Source organism: Xenopus laevis, chromosome 4S (assembly GCF_017654675.1).
Source record: "Xenopus laevis strain J_2021 chromosome 4S, Xenopus_laevis_v10.1, whole genome shotgun sequence".
Taxonomy (NCBI): domain Eukaryota; kingdom Metazoa; phylum Chordata; class Amphibia; order Anura; family Pipidae; genus Xenopus; species Xenopus laevis.
The window spans coordinates 130,847,975-130,872,805 of record NC_054378.1 but is presented as its reverse complement, the minus strand read 5'-3'; the positions used below and the strand labels follow the sequence as shown (position 1 = coordinate 130,872,805).

General features: G+C 42.4%; 1 protein-coding gene across 1 annotated transcript in view; it reads left to right on the top strand.

Annotated features, from left to right (window-relative positions):
• LOC108704403 (sodium- and chloride-dependent GABA transporter 3-like) overlaps positions 1–24,831 on the top strand; it is an 88,858-nt gene that overhangs the window by 41,840 nt on the left and 22,187 nt on the right. Inside the window, exon 7 of the mRNA XM_018240934.2 lies at positions 12,400–12,534. Within this exon, the coding sequence (XP_018096423.2) occupies positions 12,400–12,534 (135 nt within the window). The remainder of the gene's footprint in view (positions 1–12,399; positions 12,535–24,831) is intronic.

Below are 24,831 nucleotides of genomic sequence, written 5' to 3'. Positions count from 1 at the left end.
TGTTAGCAAAAGTGACAGAGAAGGATTGGTCAGAAAGACAGTAAGAGAACCAAGATGCATCTCGATCCTGGATCCCAAATAAATGGAGAACTTGTATTAAAACAGAATGGTCAACACTATCAAAAGGAGAATAGAGTAATGTCCTTTGGCTTTATCAGTCTGGAGATCATTTGTAACTCTACATAAATCAGCAGATTATGGGTACAGAGAAAGTTAGTAATACGGGAGAAGACGAGACGTTCCAGAAGTTTAGAAGCTGGTGGTAAGAGAGAGACAGGGGTATGAGACAAACAGGAGGGGTTCAGCGTGGCCTTTTTCAGAATAGGCTTGACACAGACCTGTTTGAATAACGAGGGGAAATCATAAGTTAGTGAGGAATTGAATATATGAATAAATGAGTAATGGAATCTTTCCTATTGATGGCATATCTGATGCATTGTTAAATAATGGTGACAACTTGGGGATTTGCCCACTTGAATGCGCCATTTAGTTCTGTGTAACGGGTACTTTCTGCCGAACATGATATTCATTTATGCGTAAGGACTAAAATGCAGCTTTATAAATATCTCATGGCTTTTACTTTTACTACATTTCCTTGCCCTAAAATATTTATACAACTTTATATGTATTTATGTGTTTGGGGGAGTTTGTCAGGAGGGAACACTCTGGCACTGAGCATTCCTATATGGGTAGGGGATCTACAGTATAACGTAGAAACCCATTATCCAGACAGCTTTGTAATATGGCAATGCCATTTCCCATAGAGTCCTATTAAAACAAACTTTCGGTTTTGACAGATTTGCTATCAGTGTACCTTCTGCTCAATGAGAAGCCCAGGCTGGTAACAAAACATACCAAATTTGTATGTTTAAATGTTTGTAATAGCCTTAAGGTAAGGAATTTCTTGCAGGGCCAGAACTAGGGAAGGCAGAAGAAGTAGCTGCCTAGGGCACAACAATGAGGGGGTGCTGGGCAGGTACCTGCTAAAGGATCCCGTTCATACCCCTAGTCTGGGTTTGCATGTTCAATGGTTCCTGGGTTGGCTGCTCTTGCCCCTTTTTTGTGGGTTTCCCCTATTCACATCATCACTGTACACACAGGCTCACGTGAGTGAACGGAGGGGAGTGATTTGGGTGACCAGGTTGACTAGGGCGCCCGGTTGGCTTGGCTCAACCCTGATTCCTTGTCAGCCTGATAGTCTCACGTCACCCTAATCATGTAGAACTTAATCAAAACACTGTCATTTGATTCCATCCCCAGATCTGCCAAATCCTATAATTACCCTCAATGGTCAAATGAGATAATAAAAAAACTCTACAAAACACCTGTAAGTAATGGGCTTTTATTATTTTTACTGCAGTTAGTGTGTAGGTTATTGTTTGACTCTCTGACCTTCTTGGCTCAGTCAGCTCTGAATCTTCCCATTATTATCACTCAATTTTACTGCTCATTTCATCCCATCCCCTCTTCTGTAACCTTGTACTAACAATTCCACATTCTATTCCCTCAATTCCCAGATTTATTCTCAATAGAGCTGCCAGTCTGTTCTCCCTTTAAGTATGTCTCTAGGACTTCTGACCCCCAGCAAAGACACATTTATAAACAACATATTTTGACATTCAAAGCATGTTACCCAGTTGCACCAATGTCAGTGCCCTCATCAAGTGGTCTGTGTGCAAAATGGATTGTGTGTAACATTTACACACAATCTGAATGTCCCCCATTTGTTTTTAAGGGTTCAGCCTTTCTATAGCAACTACTCCACTGCCTTCTCCATACTCCATATTTCTACTGAACAAGAATGGTGTCAACTGGAGACTATTTACATCAGGGTCCCCAACCTTTTTTACTCATGATCCACATTCAAATGTAAAAAGAGTTTTGGAGCAACATAAGCATGAAAAAGTCCCTAAAGATGCCAAATAAGAGCTCTGGCTATTTGATGGTCTCTATGTGGACTGACAGCTACAGGAGGTTCTGTTTGGCAGAACATCTGGGTTCTCTGCAACCGAAACTTGCCTGGAATTCAAAAATAAGCACCTGCTTTGAGGTCACTGGGAGCAACATCCAAGGGGTTGAGTCACGGGTTGGGGATCACTGATGTACATCATTGTCCTTTATTAGTGATGGGAGAATTTGCGCCGTTCCGCCGAAAAATTTGAACGGCGAAAGATACGCAAAACGGAGCCGGTGTCTCGTTTTTGACGCCGGCGCCTGTTTTTTTTTTTACGCCGGCGCCAATTTTTGACGCCGACGTCCGTTGTACCCTTTTCCATTGTGTTCCACCTGTTTTACATTATTATAAATAGATTCTGTTGGATCTTCTTTTCTATTGTTGTGAACTGTGTTCCCCTGAAACCTATTGCTAGAGCTCCTCTGCAACAATGCCCAATTTTAAAAAGATTTTCAACATTTCTTTTGATGAAAATAGTGTTCCTATGCAAACGTTCCATCCAGTGCTCTTCTATTGTGAATGGTGTTCTTCTACAACGTGTTCCATCCAATGCTCTTCTGCAGTGAATAGTCTTCCTCTGCAACATGTTCCATCCAGTGCTGATCTGTAATATTGGTGTGTAAGTGAATCTCTGGTCATTTTGCCTGAGAAAGTGCCAGTGCTGCTCTATGGAACTGCTTTCTGGTAGGCTGTTGTCTCTGCTACTCAATATAATTGAAGGAGTCACAGTGGGACATGGATTGTTACTATTGAGTGCTGTTCTTATCTACCAAGGAGCTGTTATCTGGTTACCTTCACATTGTTCTGTTATTAAGCTGCTGGGGGGGAGGGGATGATATCAGTCAAACTTGCAGTACAGCAGTAAAGAGTGATTGAAGTTTAACAGAGCACAAGTCACATGACTGGGGGCAGCGGGGAAACTGACAATATGTCTAGCCCCATGTCAGATTTCAAAATTAAATATAAAAAAAAAATCAGTTTGCTCGGATTTCAGTGCATAATTTTGCTGGGGCAGCACTATTAACTGAGGTGTTTTGAAAAAAAACATGTTTTCCCATGACAATATCCCTTTAAAGGGGAACAGAAACCTACACCCCAGTGCAATGGTGTTAAATATTAAAAGATTAGTGAGGTTTTTTGTTGATCTTTAAAGATTTTTTCATCTGTAGAATCCCTGGCTGCCTCTCCCTATTCACCCACCCTGATTATACGATACAATTTATTCCCTTCCAACCTCACCGGTTACTGTAAGTCCCAGTTAAATGGATAAGAAATATAAAATGGAAGATATTATTGAATTCTAGCAAAGGCACATCGTCCATCACATGGATTTATTCTTTCAATTTCAGCTGGAATATAACTGCACAGTAAATTACTCCAAGGACCTGCTTTTAATAAAACCAAATTACACAATTTAATTAAAGACTCGTTCCTCCAGTGATTACTATTTAACACACAATAATGTGCCCTATTTGGAAATAACATTTTAATCAACAGAATTGAATTATTCTTCACACCAGTAAAGTCCGTGGCCCTTGTCTTGCTCATCAAGTCGAATTTCTCGGGCAAGTTCCACGGAATCGAATGAATTCAATGTTTTGCAGGAAAGTGGTTGGGCTCAGCGAGAGAAATAAAGATTTAGGAAGAAAGAGCCTTTCAGGTCCCAGGAAAGGAAAGCACAAAGTAACAATCCCATTTTCTGAAGTAGCTTTTGTTTCAATTTCAAGTGATGGCAAATAACCGCCCTCCATGGCCCGGGCTTGAACAGTCAGCCCAAGATTGATCTCCGTATTAAACAAAGTCAATGAGAAAGTCCATGACGTGAATGCTGAGTTCCCAGTCTTTAAAGTCTCCTTGTGAGAAGCAATAAAACAGCCAGATCTCTTCTCCTCTCCCCACGTCTCCAGCCCATTCACGTCTCCTTGCTCCAGCCTCCATGTATCTCATGGAATGGGGACTGTTCAGGGGAATTTATTGCAACAAAGAGTTGTGCCATAGATTTGTGTCATAGTTTTGTTCTATAGTGTTGGGACACCAAGTTGTGCTATAGAAGTGTTGTATAGAGTTGTGATAAAGAGTTGTGCTACAGTGTTGCGATATAGAATTGTGCTACAGAATTGAGCCATAGTGTTGTGCCACAGTTTTGTTCTATAGTCTTGTGCCACTGAGATATGTTATTGAAGTGTTCTATAGAGTTGTGCTACAGTGTTAAGATATAGACTTGTGCCACGGTGTTGTGATATAGAGTTGTGCCACAGTGTTAAGATATACAGTTGTGCTACAGTGTTGCGATATAGAGTTGTGCCATAGTGTTGTGATATAGAGTTGTGCTACAGTGTTGCGATATAGAGTTGTACCACAGTGTTGTGATATAGAGTTGTACCACAGTGTTGTGATATAGACTTGTGCCATAGTGTTGTGATATAGAGTTGTACCACAGTGTTGTGATATAGAGTTGTACCACAGTGTTGTGATATAGAGTTGTACCACAGTGTTGTGATATAGACTTGTGCCATAGTGTTGTGATATAGAGTTGTACCACAGTGTTGTGATATAGAGTTGTACCACAGTGTTGTGATATAGAGTTGTACCACAGTGTTGTGATATAGAGTTGTGCTACAGTGTTGTGATATAGAGTTGTGCCATAGTGTTGTGATATAGAGTTGTACCACAGTGTTGTGATATAGAGTTGTGCTACAGTGTTGCGATATAGAGTTGTACCACAGTGTTGCGATATAGAGTTGTGCCATAGTGTTGTGATATAGAGTTGTACCACAGTGTTGTGATATAGAGTTGTGCTACAGTGTTGTGATATAGAGTTGTACCACAGTGTTGTGATATAGAGTTGTGCTACAGTGTTGTGATATAGAGTTGTACCACAGTGTTGTGATATAGAGTTGTACCACAGTGTTGTGATATAGAGTTGTGCTACAGTGTTAAGATATAGACTTGTGCCACGGTGTTGTGATATAGAGTTGTGCCACAGTGTTAAGATATACAGTTGTGCTACAGTGTTGCGATATAGAGTTGTACCACAGTGTTGTGATATAGAGTTGTGCCACGGTGTTGTGATATAGAGTTGTACTACAGTGTTAAGATATAGAGTTGTGCTACAGTGTTGCGATATAGAGTTGTACCACAGTGTTGTGATAAAGAGTTGTGCTACAGTGTTAAGATATACAGTTGTGCTACAGTGTTGCGATATAGAGTTGTACCACAGTGTTGCGATATAGAGTTGTACCACAGTGTTGTGATAAAGAGTTGTGCTACAGTGTTGCGATATAGAATTGTGCTACAGAATTGAGCCATAGTGTTGTGCCACAGTTTTGTTCTATAGTCTTGTGCCACTGAGATATGTTATTGAAGTGTTCTATAGAGTTGTGCTACAGTGTTAAGATATAGACTTGTGCCACGGTGTTGTGATATAGAGTTGTGCCACAGTGTTAAGATATACAGTTGTGCTACAGTGTTGCGATATAGAGTTGTACCACAGTGTTGTGATATAGAGTTGTGCCACGGTGTTGTGATATAGAGTTGTACTACAGTGTTAAGATATAGAGTTGTGCTACAGTGTTGCGATATAGAGTTGTACCACAGTGTTGTGATAAAGAGTTGTGCTACAGTGTTAAGATATACAGTTGTGCTACAGTGTTGCGATATAGAGTTGTACCACAGTGTTGCGATATAGAGTTGTACCACAGTGTTGTGATATAGAGTTGTGCTACAGTGTTGCGATATAGAGTTGTACCACAGTGTTGCGATATAGAGTTGTACCACAGTGTTGTGATATAGAGTTGTACCACAGTGCTGTGATATAGAGTTGTGCCATAGTGTTGTGATATAGAGTTGTGCTACAGTGTTGTGATATAGAGTTGTACCACAGTGTTGTGATATAGAGTTGTGCTACAGTGTTGTGATATAGAGTTGTGCCATAGTGTTGTGATATAGAGTTGTGCTACAGTGTTGTGATATAGAGTTGTACCACAGTGTTGTGATATAGAGTTGTGCTACAGTGTTGTGATATAGAATTGTACTACAGTGTTGTGATATAGAGTTGTACCACAGTGTTGTGATATAGAGTTGTGCCACAGTGTTGTGATATAGAGTTGTACCACAGTGTTGTGATATAGAGTTGTACCACAGTGTTGCGATATAGAGTTATACCACAGTGTTGTGATATAGAGTTGTGCCACGGTGTTGTGATATAGAGTTGTACTACAGTGTTGTGATATAGAGTTGTGCCACGGTGTTGTGATATAGAGTTGTACTACAGTGTTAAGATATACAGTTGTGCTACAGTGTTGCGATATAGAGTTGTGTTACAGTGTTGTGATATAGAGTTGTGCCACAGAGTTGTGATATAGAGTTGTGCCACGGTGTTGTGATATAGAGTTGTGCTACAGTGTTGTGATATAGAGTTGTGCCACGGTGTTGTGATATAGAGTTGTACTACGGTGTTAAGATATACAGTTGTGCTACAGTGTTGCGATATAGAGTTGTGTTACAGTGTTGTGATATAGAGTTGTGCCACAGAGTTGTGACGTGTGTATTTCTAGGGATGTCGCTGCAGTCCAGGAATAGTATATTTTGTGTATTTTGTGTGTCTCTCTAATAACCAGCATATGGTCCATCTGACTCATGAAAACAATGGGTTTGATTTAGTCCAGTCACACAAGGGCTGTAACCAGAAACACAAGAAGATTTCCCTGAGTTATACCTCCATCTACTAACTCACTAATGTGCTTATTCTTATCTAAGTGTATTTTGTACAGATCTATTTATCCCTGCATTATATTCACTGGTTGTCTAATATACACATTCAGCTCATTTCAACATCCCCCCACCCTCACTGTATAAACCTCACCTCCCTCTGTCCTATTTCTGCACTTTCTGCTCTAACAGAAACTCCGAGTGTCTAATAAAGTGCAGCCTGAAGTGCCGTCACATTTGCTTTACTAATAGAAAATCAATGTACATCCCCATGTTACACCAATCAGCCCTTGTACAGAACAGTTGTTCCAATAGGCAAGTGTTATTTTGCACTGATGCTCATGTTACAACACAAAGCTCCATATACTCATGTTAAATGGCTCAAGTTCCCCATGTTACACTGCACCCTAGTGGCAGAAACTGAACTTCTAAGCTCAGGGCATTATATTTAAGGAAAACAGAAGTACCACATAAATGACTATAACTTCAGGGCCGGATACATTAACCAGGCACCCCTGGGCCGGCTCCCTTACCCCAAACCCTACCCCAATCCTTTTTCTTTGCATGTGAGTATGACCCGGTTAACTGGTCCAGCACTGGAGACACACAGGAGATTTCGGACATTCCAGTCTGCAGTGTTCATATAATTTGAATGCAATGTTGTCCCTGAACTTCTGCCACCCAAGGCCTTGGCACATGTGGCCACAAAATCCATTGTGACCTCTACGCCAATGCACTGCGCCCATATATTTATACTCCTTTTGTCACCCTTTGCTATTGCCAAATTAGGAACATTTAGATACATTTAGATATACTATTCTGAGCATCACCAAAGTGGGGAACCCACTCATCAACCCAGTTGTCAACCCACTCATCAACACGGTCATCAACCGGCTCATCAACATGGTCATCAACCCACTCATCAACATGGTCATCAACCGGCTCATCAACATGGTCATCAACCGGCTCATCAACACGGTCATCAACACGGTCATCATGCTGCTTCAGCAACCAATTAGATATACAGTATATATTTCTATCAGCGTGTCACACCTGTGGATCTCCAACACCTTCTCAGGAAACTCTTGCTGAACCGTATGGCTCAAAGCTGGATCAATGGCACTTCTATGAACCCCTGAGTCCCATACACACCCCTATATATACTCATTGCACTCCCACAGCCTAATGGGTTATACAATAAATACAGTACCCTCTATTGTAAAATATAAGGATATTATAAGACACCAAGGAGTTCCATGACCATATAAGAGTACAAGGCCAAAGGCTGAGTGCTTTTATAAAGGTCATGGAACTATTAGTTGACATCTAATTTCCTAATATTTTACAACAGGGGGTACTTTAGTTAATATAGGTATGGGATCTGTTATCCAGAATGATTGGGACCTAGGGATTTCTGGATAACAGGGTTTTCCATAATTTGGATCTTCATAACTTAAGTCTACTAGAAAATCATATAAACATGAAATAAACCCAATAGGCTGATTTTGCCTCCAATAAGGATTAATTATATCTTAGTTGGGATCAAGTACAAGCTACTGTTTTATTATTACATAGAAAAAGGAAATTATTTTTAAAAATCTGGATTGTTTGGATGAAATTGAGTTTATGGGAGACGGCCTTTCTGTAATTTGGAGCTTTCTGGATAAGGGGTTTCCAGATAACGGATCCCATGCTTGTAATACATAATGTTTACATGAGTCAGATGATAGAAATGACATCATTACGCACAATTTATAACTGGTGACATCCAGGACCGCCATCAGAAATCGCAGGGCCCCATACAACAAAATTTCCTGGTCCCCCTGGGCTGCGCCCACCGCAAGCCCCACCTACAGGTCCGCCCTCCCCACCCCACAGTTTCGCCCTCACAACACAGTAAAAAAACAAAAAAAATATTGGTGGCTAGGGTTCCCACATGTTAATAAAAAATAAAAAGATATTGGTGGTCAGTGCCCCCCATTTTAACAAAATTGGTGGCCAGGGCCCCTTAAACATCCATGCCTTCCCAAAGTCAGCAGCTCTCAGAAAGATGGGGGGGCCGGCTAATCAAGTAAGTGTGGCGTGGGAGGGCCCCCCTTACCCTCGGGCCCCCTACAACCCTCCCCCTGTCCCCCCCTGATGGCTGCCCTGGTGACATCACTAAGCACCGTTTATAATGATAGAATTTACATCTTCATGGCTCTTGCGTATTTTTATATATAGTGAATAAAGTAGTCCCTCTTGTAAAAGAGAAGTTACCAAGGAGTTTCATGACCATATAAAAAAGGCCGAGTTATACAGGTCATGGAACTCCGAGGTTACTTCTAATATCCTCATATTTTACAACTGGGGGTACTTTATTTATTATAATACACAAATTTCAGTGAGTCATGTGACAGAAATGACATCAGAACTCACCGTTTATAACTGATGACATCAGAACTCACCGTTTATAAGGATATAATTTACAAGATATTCATGGCTTTTGTGTATTATATATGTATATATACAGTATGTGTATATTATGTATATATATATATTGTTATATACACTCGACTTACATACAACTCACACTTACATAGGGGGGCTATTACAGTAACATACTATGGTTTGCTTGGCCTTTATTAGCATTTAGCTTTAATAAACCGCTTGTCCCAATCCCCTGTGATGTGTATTGTCTACTGTGGAGCAAAATAAATAAATACTATGTTAAGACAAACATCTGTCTAAGTTGCATTTAATTAGTAAATGTATCAACTTACCAACAAATTCAGTTTAAGAACAAACCTACTGACCCTCGTACTTAGCCCAGGGACTAGCTGTGTATATATAGTGAATAAAGTACCCCCTCTTGTAAAATATAAGGATATTATAAGTTACCGAGGAGTTTCATGACCATATAAAAACACGAAGGCCGAGTGTTTTTATACAGGTCATGGAACTCCGAGGTAACTTCTAATATCCTCATATTTTACAACTGGGGGTACTTTATTAATTATAATACACACATTTTAGTGAGTCATGTGACAGAAATGACATCACTACTCACTAGAGATGTCGCGAACTGTTCGCCGGCGAACTTGTTCGCGCGAACATCGGGTGTTCGCGCTCGCCGGAAGTTCGCGAACGTCGCGCGACGTTCGCCATTTTGGGTTCGCCATTGTTGGCGCTTTTTTTTGCCCTCTACCCAGACCAGCAGGTACATGGCAGCCAATCAGGAAGCTCTCCCCTGGACCACTCCCCTTCCCTATAAAAACCGAAGCCTCTGCAGCGTTTTTTCACTCTGCTGTGTGTGCTGAAGAGATAGTGTAGGGAGAGAGCTGCTGCCTGTTAGTGATTTCAGGGACAGTTGAAAGTTTGCTGGCTAGTAATCGTTTTGATACTGCTCTGTTATTGGAGGGACAGAAGTCTGCAGGGGTTTGAGGGACATTTAAGCTTAGGTAGCTTTGCTGGCTAGTAATCTACCTTCTACTGCAGTGCTCTGTATGTAGCTGCAAGTGGGCAGCTGTCCTGCTTTCTGATCTCTCTGCTGACTGCTGCAATAACAGTAGTCCTTGTAAGGACTGCTTTTATTTATTTTTTTTGTTGTTTTTACTACTACTACTACTACTACTACTATAAGAGCCCAGTGCTATTAGTCTAGCAGTGTTGGGGAGTGGGACTGGTGTGCTAATCTGCTGCTCCTAGTAGTTCAGCAGCACCAACTTTAATTTTTTTTTTTTAATATTCATTTTTTTTTTATTTTACTTTTTTTTATTTTACTACCGCTGTAGTAGTGTATAAGTTGACCTTTTAGGCATTATTTGCCCTGTAGGCATTATTTGCACACTGTTTTCTTCAACCGCCATCGAGCTGTGTGACTTTGTTCACATTCTGTCTAAATATCCATAATATTACCGTCTCCAGAAAAAACACCGGAAGTCACTTTTTTCAAGCAGCCATAATATATTTTTACGTAATCCGTATCCACCGCTGTAGTAGTGTATACGTTGACCTTGTAGGCATTGTTTGCCCAGTTTTTTGGCCGCAGCCACTGAAGCACAGAGGCCAGAAAAAAATATGCCATATAAATGCTGAAAATAGTCATTTTTTGCCATACGTTGACTCAACGTATATGGCAAAAATGACTATTTTCAGCATTTATATGGCATATTTTTTCTGGGCAACTGTGCTTCAGTGGCTGCGACCAAAAAAATGCATATTTTATGCATTTATATGGCATAATTTTTCTGGCCTCTGTGCTTCAGTGGCTGCAAACCAAAAAAATTTATATTTTCAGCATTTATATGGCATAATTTTTCTGTCAACTGTGCTTCAAGTGGCTGCGACCAAAAAAATGCATGTTTTCTGCATTTATATGGCATAATTTTTCTGGCCTCTGTGCTTCAGTGGCTGCCAACCAAAAAAGTTTATATTTTCAGCATTTATATGGCATAATTTTTCTGTCAACTGTGCTTCAGTGGCTGCGACCAAAAAAATGCATATTTTCTGCATTTATATGGCATAATTTTTCTGGCCTCTGTGCTTCAGTGGCTGCAACCAAAAAAATTTATATTTTCAGCATTTATATGGCATAAATTTTTCTGGCAACTGTGCTTCAGTGGCTGCGTCCAAAAAAACTGGGCAAACAATGTCTACAAGGTCAACGGTATATGGCGAAAAATGACTATTTTCAGCATTTATATGGCATATTTTTTCTGGCAACTGTGCTTCAGTGGCTGGCGTCCAAAAAAACTGGGCAACAATGCCTAACAAGGTCAACGTATGGCAGTTGTTTAAAGAGAACAGTAGATTACTAGCCAGCAAAGCTACCTAAAGCTAAAATGTCCCTCAAATCCCTGCAGACTTCTGTCCTCCAAATACAGAGCAGTATCAAGCAGAATTACTAGCCAGCAAACTTACTATCATCTGTCCCTGAAATCACTAACAGCTCTCCCCCTACACTATCTCTTCCAAGCACACACAGGCAGATTTTTCAGATACATTTTTGCCCTTGATCCCCTCTGGCATGCCACTTGTCCAGGTCGTTGCACCCTTTAAACAACTTTAAAATCATTTTTTCTGGCCAGAAATGTTCTTTTCTAGATGTTAAAGTTCGCCTTCCCATTGAAGTCTATGGGGTTCGCGAACCGTTCGCGAACCGCTCGCGTTTTTGCGCAAGTTCGCGAATATGTTCGCGAACTTTTTTTCCGACGTTCGCTACATCCCTACTACTCACCGTTTATAACTGATGACATCAGAACTCACCGTTTATAAGGATATAATTTACAAGATATTCATGGCTTTTGTGTATTATATATATATATATGTGATTCTCTTGGGCCCATTGCTGTATATAAAGTGTACTATACGTGTTCTATTGCTGAGTATAGAGGTGTGTTAGTGTGTGTGTGTTTGTATCTATGTCTGTTTGTATCCTCTAGTTGTGCACTTAGACTTTAATTCAGACAAAGAGAGAAAGACATTTCTATTCCTCGTCCGTGATGGAAGCAGAGTGTTTGGGTCCCTGGGTGCCGAGCTGCTTTTCTACAAGAGCTTTAGGAAGTAGATGTGACATAATGAATTCCTAAATAAATCATAAAGCAATTGTAGATCTGCCTCTGGGGAAACATTTTGATCTGGACAGACTCACACACTTGTAAGAGAATCCCTACTGAGACTGAGACATGAATATTGGAATCTGGGGGCAGAATACGTCTTTCACCTGCTTATTATTTATGTTCCCTTTCCACTAGGTTGTCTATGTCACTGCCACATTCCCCTACGTAATGCTGCTCATTCTTCTTGTTCGTGGGGTGACTCTACCTGGAGCATCTGAAGGAATCAAATTCTACCTGTACCCAGATCTCTCCCGACTGTCAGATCCACAGGTAGGTCTCTGGCTTAAACATTGCCCTTTTATTTTTGTGGTTTGTCATTTCCCTTCATTAGGGCCAGAAATAGTGGTGGGTGGGTGAGGCCCTTGAATGGGGTGCAACAGTGATGTGTGTGGGGGCAAGACATGAACCTCTTTTGTCTCCTTCACTGGCCCCTCACTGTTACTCCCCCCATAGTAAACACATGTATTCTAGGGCACCCAGTTGGCATCAGTGTTGGACTGGCCCACAGGGATACCAAGAAAAGTCCCGGTGGGCCAAGGTGTCAGTGGCCCCTCATGCTGCTAAACATTTGGCCTATTTCATGGTCATTCCCTATTTCTATGAGAACAAAGAGACTAAATAGATGGATAATAGATTATAGTCTGTAAAGAAAGGGAGAATAGATGAGTGAGGAGAGGAAGAATAATAATACTGAGAGTGGGCCCAGGTCTAAGATTAATTGGTGGTCCCCTAGTCAAAGGTTTTTGGGTGGGCCCCTGGTGTCCCAGTCCAACACTGGTTGGCATTGCTCTTTATAGACAATCTCTTTAATCTCACTGATCTGATATAACCTCACTGATATAAAACAGGGCACTTTTAATGCAGTTTGAATTACTCTACAGAATGAGCGGCTGGGGGAAGTGAAACCACAACAAAGTCTAAAGAATTTTTTAAATTTTATCAAAGCAGAGAACTTAGCCTGGTTAGGGTGAGACGGGCTAAAAGGAGCCAAAAAGCTCTTCACATGCAAAACGTGCCGCATAAGGACTTCTGAAAACAGAAGATATTTACTTGTCTTGTACCATATATATAGCACTGCCTAAATACCAAAAATTTGAGTTTAATTTGCACATATGGCATCATGGGAGGACATGCAAATCACTCCTTTATATCCCTTTGCCCAACTATGGGGCAGATTTGCTAAAGGGCAAAGCGACTAACGCTGGCGAATGTTTGACAGCGTAACGTGATGCAGGCACTTTGCCGATTTACTAACAGGCGCAAGTGTAACTTCGCTAGCAAAACAGACAGACACTAGCGATCATTCTCACTCTATCACCAGGGGAATTTTCGCTCTGGTGAATGGACGTAACTCGGCAAATTCACAAAAATGCGGATTTTACTGAACGTTACCTCTTTCGCCAGACTTGCCTTCGCCACCTCAGACCAGACGAAGTGCATTGGAGTGCACAGGACTTTCCCCAAATACACTGGCGTCCTTTTTTTCAGAGTGACAGCCTGCAAAGGCCTGTAAATTTTTTTTGGGGTATCCGGGTTCCTCCCTACACTTTCTAACATATGGAACATAAACTATACAGTGGGCTCATGTGTAGGGCAATATAACAACTCTATTGTCTTTATTAAGGTTCCATGGACTTGTGTAATGTAATATATTTGCTGCAACATATACGTCCTTGTAACATTATTATTTCCCGCCGTATGCAAATTAGGCAACGCTAGCTCATCTTCGCTTTGATTGCTGAAGTAGGCTAGCGAATTTGCCATGGTTTGGGGTCCTGGACCCAACTTTGCATCTTACTGAATTACCGTTGTACTAGCGAATTTTCGCCTGGCGAAGTGTTTCGATGGCTGTGAAGCCATCGATGGTGAATTTTCGCCGGTTAGGGAATTTGCCCCCAAGCATCCAGAACCATTGGTTTTATAGCACAGTAATAGCGACTAATCTCCCTGAAAAGCCTTCCCGTCAGTTATAATGTAAATCACCGACGGGATGGCCCGATATTTCCTCATAAGGCCAGCGGGAAGGCTTTTCATGAAGATTAGTCGCACGAAGAAGAGGCAATTTGTCGCCAGACGACTAAATCTCCCCGAATCTTCGCTTGTGTCTCTGCTCTTAAGTTCTTGTTAGATCTCATCAGTGTAAACAATGTTGGACTGGGATACCAGGGGCCACCAGAAAACCTTAGAACATGGGCCACTTTCCAAACTATAATTCCTCCTCTCCTCACTAAACCTCTTTTATCGCTACATACTTTACTTGATTCTACCATTATTAAGCCCCAAAAAGAAAGGGAATGGTCGTGAAATAGGCCACATGGTTAGAAGCAAGAGGTCCCACTGACACCTGGACCCACCGGGAGTTCTCCTGATATCCCAATGGGCCAGTCCAACACAGAATGTAAGAAACAGGGCTTCTGAGTGGGTAGGACTTGTGGATTAGTGAAGCAGAGAAGCTAGCCTGGTTAGGGTGAGACTGATGGGAACAGACTGTCTGTAAGTTTGGATATCTGGCTCTAAACCATTAGGCTGTATCTGTGCTATAAACCAGTGGTTCTGGATACATAGTTGGCTAAAGGGATATAAAGGAGTGATTTGCATGTCTCCGCCCATGATGCCTTATGTAAGAGTTAAACTCTTGTTTTTGGTATTAAAGCAGTGCCGTGTGTATGGCACTAGACAAGTAAATACCTTCTGTTCAAAAGGCTTTACGCTGCTTAATTTTCTCTTAATTTTCTTTAAAAAAAACAACGATTCTATCTCCAAATGGAATATTGATATAACCCATCCCCGAGCCAAGGTCTAGCTAGACAGAGATTTTGAGAATGTCAAGGAGAACTTAATATGAATCTGTCCAGTAATGCTGCATTTTATTTACTGTATTTACTGTTGCAGCCCGATTATTTGTTGAGCTCTAGTTTTCCTTTAAACCCCATTATAAGGTCAGCATAGAGTGTCTATGTACAGAATTAAAGATTTTTTGACAGTGAGATGAGAAGCAAAATCTGTAAAGGTGTTTTCTGGTCAATGCTCGGTGTTAATAATGTACAGCTGTTCCTTGTGGCGCTTTTATCAGGGGTATTGGTACAAATTTGATACAAACTAAAGCTCAAGAGATAAAGAGGTTCCATCACTCATGAATGTCTGGTTGCCGTTCCCAAGCAATGACTTTATTATTGTGAGCTGCAAAACCTACAGTAGGAACAAGGGAAACAATAGCAAATGATATAAACGCGTGATGATGATGATGGTGCAAGTGCTGTGTGTGTGTTACAGGGTCACACGGGGTCGGCCCAGACCTGCTCCTCAGATTGAATGTGACACTTGGGGGCAGATTCACTAAAGGTTGAAGTGGCTCATACTAGTGACTTTTCTCCAGCGTTACCATCCGCAGCGACATCGCCAATTCACTAACTAAAGGCGCCAATTTGGTAGCGAAAGAGACCGTCACTAGCGTTTATTCGTACTCTGTCACCAGGCAACTTTTCGCTCTGGCGAAAGGTTGTTTATTCGCAAAATTGTATCTCTACGAGGGTTGTCCTAGCCCTTTCATTGCCTTCTACCCCAGAGAAACACTGTGTTGAGAGATAGGTTCCCCCAGGGCTGCCACCTGTCTGGATTTGACCTGGACAGCCCGGTTTTCAAAAGGACTTCCTGGGTCAAGATATGGAAAATATGGAAAACTGGGCATGATCTTTGATTGACATGGCAATCAGCCATGATGTCTATCACACCTCCCGCAACATCACTGACCCGCCCCTCTGATGTCATTGCGCCACTCCCTGCCTGGATCATGGGCCACGGAAAGGTGGAAACCATACATTCCTCCTTATATTCTTTTTAGAGGGGTTATCACAGAGCACATAGAAAGCAGATCACACACAGTATCATTGGGGTTCATTTATCAACACTGGGCAAATTTGCCCATGGGCAGTTACCCATGGCAACCAATCAAATTGCTGCATTCATTGTTCTACTTGCAGTTGGCTTTAAAAAGCTAATCACCGATTGGTTGCTATAGGTAACTGCCCATGGGCAAATTTGCCCTGTGTTGATAAATGAGCCCCAATTGAGGCTAACAGCCCTATAGCAGGTCTAGGGGTAATGGTTATAAAAGTGCGACTGTGTGCTGCTGGGATCTATATAATATTGCAGAAGAAAATACATATAATGTAAGAGTTATATACATGCAGTGTTGGACTGTGAGGAGGGTCTGGGCCTATGGGGCTTACAGATCTGGGGCCCACACACCCCAGGGTCCCTGACCCCCTCCTGCCACACATTTGTGCATGCCATGGGTTTAGGGTTGCCAACTTTTTGCCTGGTTGAATCCAGGCAGGGGGCGGGCCATGATGCAAAGGGGCGGGGTTGTGATGCTATGGGGGCGGGCTGTGCAATCTGGGGTGGGGCTATGATGTGGTGATCTGCGATTGTCCGGTTGCCGCGTCAACCATAGGGAGTCCTGCCTGGTTTTCCTAAATTGGAAAACCGGGCAGGAAAACAGGACAGGTGGCCACCCTACATGAGCTCCCCACCCCCACACCACCAATCACCCTCTGTCCCCCCTTCAACCCCACTACCTGCATGTGCGATATTTTTTCATGCGACGGAGGGCAGTGAAGAAGGAGCAAAGGATCTACATGCCGCAGGGAGCTGGTCTGGGCCGCGGGACCCATGAGGGCTGAGGGCCCATCTGTTTTTTTCCCCTGGTCTCCCCCTGGCCCAGTCCAACCCTGTAAACATGTATTTTGGGTTCAGACAACATACAGAATATAAATACATTTATCGTGATTATTCTGAGCTACAGGAACTCAATTCGGGAGCTTGCAAGCAGATATTTCCCTGGGGACATATATTATCATTTTCCTATTTATAAGTAGGTTAAAAATGTCATTCCAATATAGAGACTGGCAATAGGAATCCAGCTGTGTATATTGTTGTGTGCAAGAGAAACACGTATTAAACCTGCTGACAGTGATTCCATATCCTTCAGTTGTGCTGAATAACTGTGACTAGTGAGGAAATAATTATAATATAAATATAATCTGGAAACCCATTAAACTCACACAGTGTAATCAGTATTGCACTGGCTGGGATGGATTCCCTGTGTAACAGTCCAACTGAAGAAATTGAGAAAAATCCACAAATATTTTGAACACATTATTTCTAGGAGTAAAATAGTAAATAGTGAGTTAAAAACCACTGGAGATGAGATGTCTGGCATACTGTAGCTTTAGTTTAGGTGTATTACATTGGAAATTATGGAAAATGTCATACACTTTAATAAATAAAATAATGTAAAATAATCTAAAAGGGTTAGATGCATTAAGTTGTTCCCTAAATATGAGAAATTCACTCTAAAGTTATAAAGCCTCTATTTATTCCTCGGAAAATATGTCATAATGGGAAATGTGTGCATAGAGCACTTTTTGTATGTTTGCATGGTACTCATGTGACTGTCTCTACTCCCTTTGCACGGGGGAGTGTATTTCCTGGTACTCGTGTGACTGTCTCTACTTCCTTTGCACGGGGGAGGGTATTTCCTGGTACTCATGTGACTGTCTCTACTTCCTTTGCACGGGGGAGTGTATTTCCTGGTACTCGTGTCACTGTCTCTACTTCCTTTGCACGGGGGAGTGTATTTCCTGGTACTCGTGTGACTGTCTCTACTTCCTTTGCACGGGGGAGTGTATTTCCTGGTACTCATGTGACTGTCTCTACTTCCTTTGCACGGGGGAGTGTATTTCCTGGTACTCGTGTGACTGTCTCTACTTCCTTTGCACGAGGGAGTATATTTCCTGGTACTCATGTGACTGTCTCTACTTCCTTTGCACTGGGAAGTGTATTTCCTGGTACTGTGTTACTGTCTCTACTTCCTTTTCACTGGGGCTGTATTTCCTGGTACTCATGTGACTGTCTCTACTTCCTTTGCACGGGGGAGTGTATTTCCTGGTACTCATGTGACTGTCTCTACTTCCTTTGCACAGGGGAGTGTATTTCATGGTACTCGTGTGACTGTCTCTACTTCCTTTTCACAGGGGGTGTATTTCCTGGTACTCATGTGACTGTCTCTACTTCCTTTGCATGGGGGAGTGTATTTCGTGGTACTCATGTGACTGTCTCTACTTTCTTTGCATGGGGGAGTGTATTTCCTGGTACTCATGTGACTGTCTCTACTTCCTTTGCACAGGGGAGTGTATTTCCTGGTATTCGTGTGACTGTCTCTACTTCCTTTGCACGGGAGAGTGTATTTCCTGGTACTCGTGTGACTGTTTCTACTTTCTTTTCACGGGGGAGTGTATTTCCTGGTACTCATGTGACTGTCTCTACTTTCTTTGCACAGGGGACTGTATTTCCTGGTACTCGTGTGACTGTTTTTACTTCCTTTTCATGGGGAGTGTATTTCCTGGTACTCATGTGACTGTCTCTACTTCCTTTGCACAGGAGAGTGTATTTTCTGGTACTCATGTGACTGTCTCTACTTTCTTTGCATGGGGCAGTGTATTTCCTGGTACTCGTGTGACTGTTTCTACTTCCTTTTCACGGGGGAGTGTATTTCCTGGTACTCATGTGACTGTCTCTACTTTCTTTGCATGGGGCAGTGTATTTCCTGGTACTCGTGTGACTGTTTCTACTTCCTTTTCACAGGGGAGTGTATTTCCTGGTACTCATGTGACTGTCTCTACTTCCTTTGCACAGGGGAGTGTATTTCCTGGTACTAATGTGACTGTCTCTACTTCTTTTGCACAGGGGAGTGTATTTCCTGGTACTCATGTGACTGTCTCTACTTTCTTTGCATGGGGCAGTGTATTTCCTGGTACTCGTGTGACTGTTTCTACTTCCTTTTCACGGGGGAGTGTATTTCCTGGTACTCGTGTGACTGTCTCTACTTCCTTTGCACGGGAGAGTGTATTTTCTGGTACTCATGTGACTGTCTCTACTTCCTTTGCACAGGGGAGTGTATTTCCTGGTACTAATGTGACTGTCTCTACTTCTTTTGCACAGGGAGTGTATTTCCTGGTACTCGTGTGACTGTCTCTACTTTCTTTGCATGGGGCAGTGTATTTCCTGGTACTCGTGTGACTGTCTCTACTTTCTTTTCATGGGGAGTGTATTTCCTGGTACTCATGTGACTGTCTCTACTTCCTTTGCATGGGGGAGTGTATTTCCTGGTACTCGTGTGACTGCCTCTACTTCCTTTTCACGGGGAGTGTATTTCCTGGTACTCGTGTGACTGTCTCTTCTTCCTTTGCACAGGGGAGTGTATTTCCTGGTACTCATGTGACTGTCTCTACTTCCTTTGCATGGGGGAGTGTATTTCCTGGTACTCATGTGACTGTCTCTACTTCCTTTGCACGGGAGAGTGTATTTCCTGGTACTCGCGTGACTGTCTCTACTTCCTTTGCACAGGAGAGTGTATTTCCTGGTACTCATGTGACTGTCTCTACTTCCTTTGCATGGGGTAGTGTATTTCCTGGTACTCGTGTGACTGTTTTTACTTCCTTTTCATGGGGAGTGTATTTCTTGGTACTCATGTGACTGTCTCTACTTCCTTTGTACTGGGGACTGTATTTCCTTGTACTCTTGTGACTGTCTCTACTTCCTTTGCATGGGGGAGTGTATTTCCTGGTACTCGTGTGACTGTCTCTACTTCCTTTGCATGGGAGAGTGTATTTCCTGGTACTCATGTGACTGTCTCTACTTCCTTTGCACAGGGGAGTGTATTTCCTGGTACTAATGTGACTGTCTCTACTTCTTTTGCACAGGGGAGTGTATTTCCTGGTACTCATGTGACTGTCTCTACTTTCTTTGCATGGGGCAGTGTATTTCCTGGTACTCATGTGACTGTCTCTACTTCCTTTGCCTGGGGAGTGTCTTTCCTGGTACTTGTGAGACTGTCTCTACTTACTTTGCACTGGGAAATGTATTTCCTGGTACCATGTGACTGTCTGTACTTCCTTTGCCTGGGGAGTGTCTTTCCTGGTACCATGTGACTGTCTCTACTTCCTTTGCCTGGGGTGTGTATTTCCTGGTACTCGTGTGACTGTCTCTACTTCCTTTGCACGGGGGAGTGTCTTTTCTGGTACTCGTGAGACTGTCTCTACTTCCTTTGCACTGGGGAGTGTATTTCCTGGTACCATGTGACTGTCTCTACTTCCTTTGCACTGGGGAGTGTATTTCCTGGTACCATCTGACTGTCTCTACTTCCTTTGCACTGGGGAGTGTATTTCTTGGTACCATCTGACTGATCTACTTCCTTTGCCTGGGCAGTGTCGTTCCTGGTACTCATGTAACTGTCTCTACTTCCTTTGCCTTGGTGTGTGATTATTTCCTAGTACTCGTGTGACTGTCTCTACTTCCTTTGTACGGAGGAGTGTATTTCCTGGTACCATGTGACTGTCTCTACTTCCTTTGAATTGGGGAGTGTATTTCCTTGTACTCATGTGACTGTTTCTACTTCCTTTGCATGGGGGAGTGTATTTCCTGGTACCCATGTGACTGTCTCTACTTCCTTTGCCTTGGTGTGTGATTATTTCCTGGTACTCGTGTGACTGTCTCTACTTCCTTTGCACGGAGGAGTGTATTTCCTGGTACCATGTGACTGTCTCTACTTCCTTTGAATTGGGGATTGTATTTCCTTGTACTCGTGTGACTGTTTCTACTTCCTTTGCATGGGGGAGTGTATTTCTGGTACCCATGTGACTGTCTCTACTTCCTTTGCACCGGGGGAGTGTATTTCCTGGTACTCGTGTGACTGTCTCTACTTCCTTTGCACCGGGGGAGTGTATTTCCTGGTACTCGTGTGACTGTCTCTACTTCCTTTGCACGGGGGAGTGTATTTCCTGGTACTCGTGTGACTGTCTCTACTTCCTTTGCACGGGGAAGTGTATTTCCTGGTACTCGTGTGACTGTCTCTACTTGTGCATTTACTGGTACAGATCAAGTTTTAGGATTAATTTATATATAAAGCACCACTAGTGGGAGTAGAAAAAGAGAGGAACTTTAGTTAACTGTAAAAACGCACAAAAGAGTTGATTTATGACTTCAAAAACCAAAATGCAGCAATTTTGGATTATAAATATAATCTGTAACACTGACTATTGTGGCCACGTCCACCAGTAAATGTCCAGTAAATCATCGTGATTTACTTTAGATATTTCCAGGTTTATGTATCAGTCCCACAGATATTGATTTCATTCAAAATGAGAGACACTGTTACTTTTGTACAGAGATGATATTAGATTTATCAATCATTACAGACACTGACAATCTCTTCATAAGAGAATCTATCAGTTATAAACGGCAGAATTGTTCCCAGACTTCTCTATATGAGCTTTATAGATGACAAGTCAATGTTCCAGGGCAAGAAAAAAGATTGAATTACAGGAAATTGCTTGTGATCTCGCTTTATCTAAGGTTTATTCTACCAGAAATGTCTCCTTAATAATGTGCTGTAAAATCTATATAAATGGAACTACTGACTGAGACAATACAGCACCCAGCTGCCTGCCTAGTGTTCCTTTCATAGGAGATACTTAATTCAAATATTTCAAGTTTAAAAGAGTATTCATTTATAAAAATTAAATGTTACATCATAAAATATATAGAATTGATCCGCATGAGTCAAAACCAATCCATGAAAATATGTAAGCATGAAAGAGGGTTTTTCATCATTTTCAAGTTCTGGCCTTCTGTGTCACCCCAAATCTCCCCCATTGGGGTAACAGTCACCCAGGGTACAAATAAGCACTCACCCCAAATCTCCCCCTAACTGGCCTTCAGACTGGACCCCCTTAGCTCATAACAAGGTTACAGATATATAGAAACATTGGGGTGTCACCCTGCTATAGTTCCAGGGGTACCCAGGGCACAAATAAACAGTCACCCCAAATCTCCTCCTAACTGACCTTCAGACTGGGCCCCCTTAGCTCATAACAAGGTTACAGATATATAGAAACATTGGGGTAACAGTCACCCTGCTATAGTTCCAGGGGTACCCAGGGCACAAATAAGCACTCACCCCAAATCTCCCCCTAACTGACCTTCAGACTGGCCCCCTTAGCTCATAACAAGGTTACAGATATATAGAAACATTGGGGTAACAGTCACCCTGCTATAGTTTCAGGGGTACCCAGGGTACAAATAAGCACTCACCCCAAATCTCCCCCTAACTGACCTTCAGACTGGGCCCCCTTAGCTCATAACAAGGTTACAGATATATAGAAACATTGGGGTAACAGTCACCCTGCTATAGTTCCAGGGGTACCCAGGGCACAAATAAGCACTCACCCCAAATCTCCCCCTAACTGACCTTCAGACTGGGCCCCCTTAGCTCATAACAAGGTTACAGATATATAGAAACATTGGGGTAACAGTCACCCTGCTATAGTTCCAGGGGTACCCAGGGTACAAATAAACACTCACCCCAAATCTCCCCCTAACTGACCTTCAGACTGGGCCCCCTTAGCTCATAACAAGGTTACAGATATATAGAAACATTGGGGTGTCACCCTGCTATAGTTCCAGGGGTACCCAGGGCACAAATAAGCACTCACCCCAAATCTCCCCCTAACTGACCTTCAGACTGGGCCCCCTTAGCTCATAACAAGGTTACAGATATATAGAAACATTGGGGTGTCACCCTGCTATAGTTCCAGGGGTACCCAGGGTTGTCACCTTTTGAAACTGCGCTGTATTATTTATTTGAGTCATGTACGAATTTCCTGAGTTGAAAACCCAACCACCCCTTCCGAAACTAGCCTGGTGCATAACAGACAGGTGGCAACCCTAAAACAAGCACTCGCCCCATATTTTACCCTACTGGCCGTTATTAAACTTTATACCCAGGTGGATATGGGACAATAGGTAGAATCCCACTTTAGATGTGTATTGAAAAGACAAGTTGTGAGGCAGAATACTGTATAAACATGGCAAGTAAATTGTGCACAGAGGTCCCTGCTAGAGGATTTGGGGAGCAAGAGAAACAACACCAGCCACTACCCCCTTTTCTGATGTTTCATTCGCTTGTTTTCTCTCTCCCCAACTCACTGAAATGTCACTTTCATCCAAGTCCAGAGAAAAGGGTAACAAAAGAGTTGAAAGAAAGTGGTTGGAGTTTGTGTGACAACTGCGGGGAAGTAATACAAATTAGGGCAAACAATGTCCTTGGGAAGGGCTGGTATTGAGACTTACTTGACTGTAACACTTTCAGTGCCAGAGGGTTTACAATGAAAACAAGATTTTGTGAAACTTTCTGCCACCCAACGTGTTACACAAACTTGCCCTATAAATCCTGCTGCTCCGGGAAGGACAGACCAACAATCCTCCCTGGGGAACCTCATAAACAATTGTACAGGAGAGAAATCAATCTGAGTTTTAGCACAAATTGTGAGGTCAGAGCTGGAATAAGGGAAATCTGGGAAGGGGGGGGAAGCCAAAAGCTCTCTTTGTTTTACTGTGAATTTGTTAAAAAAGATCCCCTTGAGAGTTCGGCCAAGAATGTCTCATCAATTGTTTCCTTATACCCCAGTTCCAGTGCAGGTACCGGCTTTTATTCTTCCCTGAGATTTGGCAAAAATGCTTAAATTGATTCATTTTTATTTCTAAATGACACTGTTTACACTGCAAATAATTCACTGTACAATATAAAATGTCATTCCTGAAGCAGCAAGTGTATTTAGTTGTAATATTGGTGTGTAGGTGCATCTCAGCTCATTTTGCCTGGTCATGTGATTTCAGAAAGAGCCAGCACTTTAGGATGGAACTGCTTTCTGGCAGCCTGTTGTTTCTCCTACTCAATGTAACTGAATGTGTCTCAGTGGGACCTGGATTTTACTATTGAGTGCTGTTCTTAGATCTACCAGGCAGCTGTTATCTTGTGTTAGGGAGCTGCTATCTGGTTACCTTCCCATTGTTCTGTTGTTTGGCTGCTGGGGGGGAAAGGGAGGGGGTGATATCACTCCAACTTGCAGTACAGCAGTAAAGAGTGACTGAAGTTTATCAGAGCACAAGTCACATGACTGGGGGCATCTGGGAAACTGACAATATGTCTAGCCCCATGTCAGATTTCAAAATTAAATATAAGAAAATCTGTTTGCTCTTTTGAGAAATGGATTTGAGTGCAGAATTCTGCTGGAGCAGCTCATTTAACTGATGTGTTTTGAAAAAAATGTTTTTTTCCCATGACAGTATCCCTTTAAAGGGAAAATAAACCAACGCTTGACCAAAACCGACAATTAGCAGCAAAATCCAATTGGGTTGTGCATAAGTAATACTTTGTATCTCCGGTTTGTCTGTGAGATCCTGGGGGAAACCTGCCTGATTCTATAAACATCTCATTAAATGTGAGCTGATGCCATAAACACAAAGCTCAGTGTTGGACTCAGTGGAGGAAGAACAGAAAACACCCAAGGGACCCGCGTGCAGCTCTTTCCCAAGGTCAGAGAGTCGGTGCTTTCTACAGGGCACCCCTCTGGCATAAAGAACAGCACATGCTGCATGGAAATAATGGAATCATTTTACCCTTTTCTAAGTAGTTGTTACAATTTGTCACAGTGCCACGTGATTGAA